Consider the following 8908-nt stretch of genomic DNA (forward strand, 5'->3'; position numbering starts at 1 on the left):
TCGGCTCGGCGGCGCGCGTGAGGGGTTAAGAGATAACCCACACACACTCTCCTCTCTTGCACTTGCTTGACCACTAAAGAGAGAGGATGGTATATAAACACCACAACAACACACTTACCCAACCCATGTGGGACTCTTGCAATTCACTTCATTTACACATGACTAATGTGTTTTTTAAGCATACTCTGAGCATCAATTTCTCATTCATTATAGTAATGATTTTTGCAAATAAATAATCAATCTTATACCCGACGCAACGAGGAATAAGAATACGCAAGAATCAACAAATTCCGATGAGTGGACCCCACTCATATTAGTCACAAATCATCCATTTGCTTGTAAATAAAGCTCATTATTTACAATTCTTCCAACACGTTAGCTGGGTATTGAGCTAAAACATCTGTGTTTTTGCAACAACACATATACCCACTCGTCGATTTTTTTTTTCCCTTTTTTTTTCTTTTTTTTTCCTCAACATTCAATTCAAAGAACCTAGGAACGCGACGAAGACACACGCAAAAGCAAAATTATGAATTTATGGAGACAACTTTATAGTTTTAGAATGAAGTAATAATTTTCAGAAACTTCCGTTTTGTGTATGGTAATATTAGGATAGGGAAACCATGGTCTTTATTAACTGATTCTTCTGCTAGTTATATATGGTCTTTACTTTTTTCTTCCTTATTATATTTGCAATATTGGCATATATGCATAACAATTACTTTTTTCTTAATTCCGTTTTTAAAAAAAAAGGAAATGCATGCAAGCAATTACTTTCAGAAAATTCCGTGTTGTTTATGGTTATTTTAAAAGAAAGGAAACTTTGGTCTTTAAATGATTCTTTCTTAAATGCTAGTTATATATGGTGTTTGCTTTTTTTTTTCTTTCTTTCTTATTATATTTGCAATATTGTCATAAATGTATAACAGCATAATAAATTAATAAAATCTCGTCATCCATTGAGTTGTCTGTAAACTCTTTCTCAAACTTCGCCCTCATTCCAATCGATTCAGTTATAGTTATTACATGAAAGTTTTCTTAAGATAAATTCTTCCAATTGATTCACACCGGCATCTGCCCAATTTATGATATTATAAACGAGCATATATATATATATATATATATATATATATATGTATATATATCAGGCAACTGTTAATAAGATATTATCAGGCAAAATGTATACAGTCCCACTGTATCTCAATGCTATAACTAACCAACATATGACATAAAATTATAACAAAATGCACAATCATAATCATCATCTTAACAGCGACATGACTACTCTTTGGAGGACTTGTTGATGAGAGACTTGTCTAGTTCTTTGTCCCCACGGATCGCGAGTTGGAGATGCATGTGTTAGCAATATTACAATTAATATTGATAGAAATAAAAGACAAAAGTAAGGAAAATAAAATTTAGAACATAAAATGGAAATGAAAATAAAAAATAAAAAAGAGGTCGGCAAGGAAAATGAAGATTTTATAAAGTCTGGATTTTGTTTATTTATTTTAAAGAAAATAAGATAGTGGATTAGGAATAGGCCAATAGAGTAATACACACTATTTAACATGACACTATTGACCTATTCCTAATACATTCTAAAGATTTTATAAAGTTTGGATTTTGTTTATTTATTTTAAAGAAAATAAGATAGGGGATTAGGAATAGGTCAATAGGGTCATGTTAAATAGTGTATATATATATATATATATATATATACACTAGTCTGAAACACGTGATTCGCACGTGGTGTTTGTAGTTGTAATCAGTAAATAATTAAAATTTGTATGATTTAATTTACCAAATTTTTCTTCAATGCATGAGGTTATAAATGAATATTAAGATATCAAATATTTCAACCATACATAATAATTAGGGAGTTTAATTTTTTAGAGACTCTTATAATAATTGCAAACATTTTAAAGAAATATATAGTCAATGACATACTTTTAAAAAAAAAAAAAAAATTGACATAAGTAAATAAAAAGCCAAAAGTTTGGTATCTTGATAGATAAATAGAAGTAATGAAAAATTAACAAACCAAAAAGTTTAAAAGTAGCTTAGGAAAACATGTTTTACTTAAAGTAACGGAAACGCGCTATGCGCATATGATTTTTGACATCATAAATAATAATTTTACGTAAAATTTATCTCTTGAAATATATAAATTTGGCACGAACCCTTAAAAAATATAAAAAAGATATATATATATATATATATATATATATATATATATATATATATATAGTTGATGAGGTAAAAAATTAATTATCAATGAAATATTGAGAGACATAAAGAAAGAAATCAAAGATAATCAAAACATAAATGCATAGTTCTCATTGTCGATCTAAAATATACTTTAAAATACAACCAACTATTACATTTTTTTTTTCCATTGTCTAAACTCCAAATAAGCTAAGGAAAGGAAAGAATCGACACGAGCCGAATCCAAACAACAAAAGAACAATCAACAAAGCAAAACGAATAACATGTAAAATAAACTAGAGGTGCTTGACAGAAGTGTACGAGAGAGCACGGTAGGCAAGTAGAATCACGATCGTTTGACAGATCAATTGACGAGTAACACGCTATCGTGTAGAATCACGATTCATTGCTGGACAGAAGCTGCATAAAACAAAGAAAAAATTACGTACACAAAATCAGCAAGTGGCGATCGGAACCAATAATCAGCACATAGTGTAGATGGTTGTACAATAACACTGACCGTTGGATTTTTATCCTCTACACCATTTTTTTCCTAGAAGAAATTAAATAACATAAAATGAAGAGAAAATAAAAAATAAAAAACTGGGAAAAACCAAAGCAAGATACAACCTAAATCGTACTAGATCAGTCTTGAGAGAGAAAGGTCAGAGAAAGATAACTAAATAACCCCAAGGGGTTGGTCTAGTGGTAAGGGAGATTCTTGAATCCTCGTCTGTCCCTGGAACGCAACAATAGGAACCGCTGGGGTAGTCTCCCGGTCAATAATGCCAGGACCTCGTTGATTATAGTAGGGTTTAACTCGGACACCATGGTTATTAAAAAAAAAAAAAAAAAAATACAGCTGTTTTGTTAAACCCAAATCCCCCAGCAAGAATAAAGGAATTCATCCTCTACGCCAATTGACCTAATTCGCTGCTAACCTCTCTTTCAAAGATTGCAGTATCAGGCCAACACAGAATTGAACCATAAGATTCAACACAAAGTCAAATTTCAATTTTGAGCACGGTTCAAACGAAGTCATACCAAATTTGGTTTTTCAACTAAATATTTTGTATCAGAGAATCACAAACCCAGGACAATATCGTGTCCAATGTTGACAACAAAACACAAAATTCACGGCCGTAATAACTACATCGCTAATTGCAAAAAAAGAAAATTGACCTGAAAAACGAGGAAATTGCGAGCCTTGACGAGGATACGCGCGATACTCGCTAGCGCCGGCGCTTGTGAGGCATAGGCAGAGGGAGAGTGAAGGTCATTGACTTGATGATGATGAGGTTGATGATTTGTTGCGCTAATTTCCTCCGATGCCACCGGATTATACCTAATTAAACAGGTTTCAAAATGTCAGAAGCACATTACATAAAATTTAAACGCACAACTAAGTGATTTGATAAACATAAAATGATTACCCTATTTGCAAAGAAGGGTTTGTGTCAAGAGGCTGGAACATCAAGCCTTGAGAGTGAGCGTGGTGAGAGCCGAACGACATGTCTTGCTCATGATCATTCTGATGACTCATTTCCCATGATTGTCGGAAGTTCATATTCCTAGCGCCGATCTCGTCCAGCTGATAATCATAAACTTATGTTACGTTGCATAATTTTCTTTTCAATTGAGATATCTAAACAAGCTGGCATGTTGTAAAGACATTTAGCTTTAAGGTTTGTTTGGTACCCGTGAGAAAAAAAAAATGAGAATTTATTGGATTTTTCTTGTGGTGCTTGGATTAGGAAAAAAAAAAAATATAGAGTAAAATAAATATTTGAGATAAAACTGAAAAGAAAATGTATAAGTACAATCGATATTTCAATTTTCGTAGACAACGAGAGGAATATAAAAATCCAAGAAAAACCACACAAGTGAAGGCTACACTACACGTCTCTATGTTCTCACTATCTTCTTTCTCTCTTCAAAGTTCAAAAACAATAGATAATTTTGATTTTTCCTCCTAGTCTCCTTCAAATTTAATTTTCTTCAAATAAGGAACTTTTGGGCCGGGATCATTTTTTTATTAATATATTTTGCTTTATTATATAGACGGTACCTTCATTGATAAGGCTCTGTTGGCTTCTATTAACGTATGTTCCTGCATTTGATCAGTTATACGACAATCAAATATGTCAAATATACAAAGGAGTTTAAATGCTCAGTATAATATATATATATATAGGTACTGAAAAAGATAAAGGGTTATGTCAATGTAAAAGCATACTCTGCTCTGTAGATCACTACGCTGGTCAAGCATAAATTGGGTCTGCAAAATGGATTAAAATATTTGATTTATTAAATATTCTAAACTTTGATCTAATATATTTGCAAAACCATCAAATGTAATCAAAATATAAAACAAAGCGCTCACACACATACAAACATATAATAATAAAAATATAAAAAATGCATGCATGTACACATACATATACTGTGTGTATGTGTATATATATATACAGTTTAGTTGGTTACCCTGGTTGACCTAACTTGCTTGGGAGAGGTCTCAAGTTGACGCTCAATCTGTTCAAGTTCCTTTGTATTTAGAGGACCCAAGTCTTCCCCAAGGAGGTTTCTACAGTGACGCCACATATGTCAAGAAAACTCAGATATACATGAATCGGCGACAAAATTGCCCAAAAAAAAATTAAATCAATAATCAAATATTCTTACAGACTGCTGCATAATTTATTAACGTAATATATATTTATATAAATAATTACCTCTGAGTTCGTTGATGGGACTCAAATCTACCTTTCAGTTTCAAGTATTCCCTGTAGCTACTCTGCTATACAGTACACACATCACGTCAAGAAACGACCCCATATCTAATAATATATACATTTAATATATTAATGTGTGTGTATATATATATTATATATATATATATATCATTTGCAAGAAGAACAATATATATTTTAAAAAATGACCTCGAGTTCTTTGCCAGGTCGACTGACTTCCACAGCGCCATAACTGCACTTTTGGTACCGTTCCAGGGTTTTGAGCATGCTATACACATACATACAAACACCAAATATATTATACCACATTTCAAGTCTTATATATGCAAATTACTTCAAAGTAATGTCTCCAGTTCTTATGATATTTAAAGTCTGTAACTTGCTTCAAAAACCATGTTTTAATTGTATTAATTTCTGTATAGCTGTTTTAGCGCAAGGCTCAGTCAGTATAATAATGATATAAAAAAATCAATATTCTCTATATGTTAAAATTAAACTGTGTTTGAGCTAAAGCATAAAGCGAGAACGTGACTGACGAACAACGGAAAGATTTCATCAGAAGTGACAAGACGGGATTCAGAAGAGTGTGAGATCTAATGAAAACTTGCTGTAATTAATGGTAATATTAAGCTATGGACCGTAAGTCTAAAATTAGACACTACAGTGAATAACAATATCTTAAAGTGTAAATAATAAGTACAGGTCAAATGTCAATCATGATGCAAGGCCTTCAGTTTTTGTTCACAGGTTCATTGATCTTTTTAGGTATCCGAGAGAGTCTTCTCTGCGTATTACAATTGCATGTGCAAAGATAAATACTAATTTAAATTTTTTTAAACCAAGAAGTTATAATGGAGTAAAGTTTATCTTTCCAGTCAAAATAGATACTACGGATTACAGCTTTGTGTACATATACAAGTGCCTGTTTTATGTGACTATGTAAAATATATAGATATATATATATATATATGTATCATAAACTATATATCTTAAATAAAATAATTAATTATTAACATTTTTATCCAACAATATAGTTAAAATAAAATTAAAAAGGGCCTGGTTATTCTACTCAAAATCAAGCTGGAGAAATATTATCTATCAAAATCCAGAATCTCGAGGTTAAGGGAAAATTTCAAGATGGGTGTATATTTATATAGACAAAAAAGAAACACTCACTTTTCCACAGATCTATTGCTAAAGTGATGATCCCAAAACGAAACATAAGGTCACCAAAAACACAGGAAAAAAGCTAGTTTGTTTATTATAAGATCTAATCAAAACATATATACACAAACATGAACTATTAATTATTATTAAAAAAAAGCCTTAAATTAAAAGCGATATAAATTTCATATATTCCACACATACATACACAAAACAAAAAAAAACAAAAAAAAGGGTTAAAGGAGTGTTTTAAAATGTTAGATAAATTCAGATCAAAAAAATTACGGCAATAAAAATACATACAAAAAATTCCATTAAATTTCAAATATTCCACAAATAAAAAGCTAGTTCAAGGAGTGTGTTGAAATGTAAAACAAGGTGAGATCAAGCAACAGATTAGAGCAATATATATAAATCTAACTAGATCTCGGAGGTACAATGTCTATATATGCTAAAAAGAATAGTTTTCCGACGCACATATAGATATGTATATATATATATATATGCGTGTGTGTGTGTGTAGAGGATGTATATAGTATATTTACCTATTGCTGCTACAAAACTCGTAGAGCTTTCCACGGTTAGAGAAGACGATGAGAGCAACCTCGGCTTCGCAGAGAACAGAAAGCTCATAGGCTTTCTTGAGAAGACCATTCCTTCTCTTCGCAAACGTCACTTGTCTGTTTATCTTGTTCTCTATTCTCTTCAGCTCTACTCTTCCTCTTCCCATTTTCTTTCTTTTTTTTTTTTTTGAAAACATTCCCATTTTCTTTCTCTAAATCTATTTAATTCTAACTTCTCTTTTCGTCTATGTTTTCTCACCAAATCTCCGATCCACAACTTTTCTCTTTCCTTCTTATTCTATATATCACATAATAATAAAACATTAATTTCTCGATCAAACCAAAGGAATTAGTACTAAAACTATCATTTGTTGCTCTCTCCTTTGAGTTTTGGGTTACCTCGTGAGTCTTCTTTTCTGCTTCAGAACCAAACTTGTATCCAAATCCGTGAATAGCAACACAAAGTTGGATTCGAAGTTGAAACCCTAGCTCAGAGAGAGAGAGAGAGAGAGAGAGAGAGAGAGAGAGAGAGAGAGAGAGAGAGAGAGAGAGAGAGAGAGAGAGAGATAATTGGTTTCATGTAAACCCTCTTTCCTTATAGTAACCTTCTTGTCACTCTTTTAACGTCAAAGAAAAAAGTACTAAGACCACGCGTGTTAACAGCGCGTGCTTGACCGCGCGAGATATTTTTATGGTCATTTCGCCAACTGGTCCCACGTGTTCATTTATTATTGGACTTCCCTTTCGCTGGGTCAAGGTAATTCGTTGCCGTGACCACTATGCCCTTGCGAAGATGAATTGCCTAACCGTGCAAAACTTTGGTAGCGGAATTCGGTTTTAATGTTTTCAGATTTATGATTTAATCTATTGTGAGCTATTGTACTTGTTTTTTCTATTACATACATATATGATGTAATTACAGTACAGTTTTATGGGAAAAAGGTCAGAAAAAAGTGGGATTGAATCAAATATTTCACCAAGAGGAAAAAAATAAAATAAAAAGTAAGAATTATAAACTACCAGGGACTGCATCATAAATTTATAGATTATGATGTTATGCATATCTTAAAACAAAAATGATATGTGTCTATATTTTGAACGTATCATAACCTAAATAAGCTTGAGATGAAAGAGTATATTCCAAATGAAGGCGTAACGACAAGTCAAACTTGTTTGCATACATATTATATGTATACTAACTTATATATACAAATTATAGTACATTTGTGAGAGGGCGAGAAGTAAACTATATATATTCAAATATTACATACATGGAAAACTGACTTCATTTCATGATTCATTGACACGAAGGTACATCGTTTCGAGATCACGAGGAACTGAAAAAAAATACTCCACTATAACTATTTAAATTAGTATTTTCCTAATGAATTTGCTTTAATGGGATCACTGTAATAAAGTAAGTGGATCCTTAATAAATTATCCCACGTATGATTTTTGACCATTTATTCGAAGTGCACTCAAGTTAAAATTGTAGGAAATTCAAAAAAAAAAATTAAATTTTTTGCCATAGTTTCAATTATGCTAAATAGTAATTTATAAAATATATAAAGGGTTAGGTTAAAGATATGTTCATCGATAGTAATTAACCAGTAGGGTTGGATTAGATTTCACTTTTGAATCTGATCTATAATATCTAGTGATTTTCACTTCTTTAACACTCTCTCTCTCTCTCTCTCTCTCTATATTTTTTTGTCTTATTGTTACCAGCTTTCTCTTACCTAATTATATTTAAAGTAGAAAATGTTTGGATTTGACCAAACAAGCTATTAGTAATACAGCGATATGGTGTGGGAGATTTGGATAGATATTCTGGTGAGCTTTATGGCCTAATTTTGTGTAGCTTTATATAAATCAGAGGGTCTTTTCTACTAACCCTAGCTCTAGTTTATTAGTCGCTCAATATGGTCTGATGAAATTTTCATTACAGTACCAAAAAAAATTATGTAGCACATAATATGCGACTCTTTAAATCTGCTCCACAATTGCTAAAAATAACATAAATATATCGTATATATACAATTTTTATAATATATTTTTATATTGACTAGATTTTTACTTATTTTCTTTTGACTGGAATCCTACCTCTTGTTAATTGGCTGGATATAACTGTTTAGAAATAAAAAGATTTTATGTATACTTTAAATATTTATTTTCAAAGTATGTTAAAACCTAGATTAAGTATTTATAATCGATCTAGTGTTA

At 31.3% G+C, this 8908-nt stretch overlaps 1 protein-coding gene across 1 annotated transcript; it reads right to left on the reverse strand.

Annotated features, from left to right (window-relative positions):
• Positions 1-2604: 2604 nt before the first annotated feature.
• On the reverse strand, positions 2605-6889 carry LOC149388723 (agamous-like MADS-box protein MADS2). The gene is made up of 9 exons (XM_089622499.1): positions 6668-6889; positions 5148-5226; positions 4941-5002; positions 4693-4792; positions 4445-4486; positions 4277-4318; positions 3642-3799; positions 3391-3553; positions 2605-2628 (listed from the first exon to the last, which is right to left on the reverse strand). Exons 1-9 carry the CDS (start codon positions 6886-6888, stop codon positions 2605-2607), a joined length of 891 nt encoding a protein of 296 aa, XP_089478625.1. The 5' UTR covers position 6889.
• Positions 6890-8908: the final 2019 nt, after the last annotated feature.

The sequence above is a fragment of the Urtica dioica genome, chromosome 8 (assembly GCF_054948205.1).
Source record: "Urtica dioica subsp. dioica isolate 48M chromosome 8, U.dioica_male_clone48M_v1_H2, whole genome shotgun sequence".
In the NCBI taxonomy this organism is placed as follows: Eukaryota; Viridiplantae; Streptophyta; class Magnoliopsida; order Rosales; family Urticaceae; genus Urtica; species Urtica dioica.

Excerpts from the sequence above, each read along its gene's own strand:
- LOC149388723 (XM_089622499.1), bottom strand. The coding sequence starts at position 6,888 with ATGGGAATGTTTTCAAAAAAAAAAAAAAGAAAGAAAATGGGAAGAGGA. Across the intron at positions 5,227-6,667 it reads GAGTTTTGTAGCAGCAATAG|CATGCTCAAAACCCTGGAAC; the intron begins GTAAATATACTA and ends GTATGTGTATAG. Across the intron at positions 2,629-3,390 it reads GCAATTTCCTCGTTTTTCAG|CTTCTGTCCAGCAATGAATC; the intron begins GTCAATTTTCTT and ends TGTTTTATGCAG.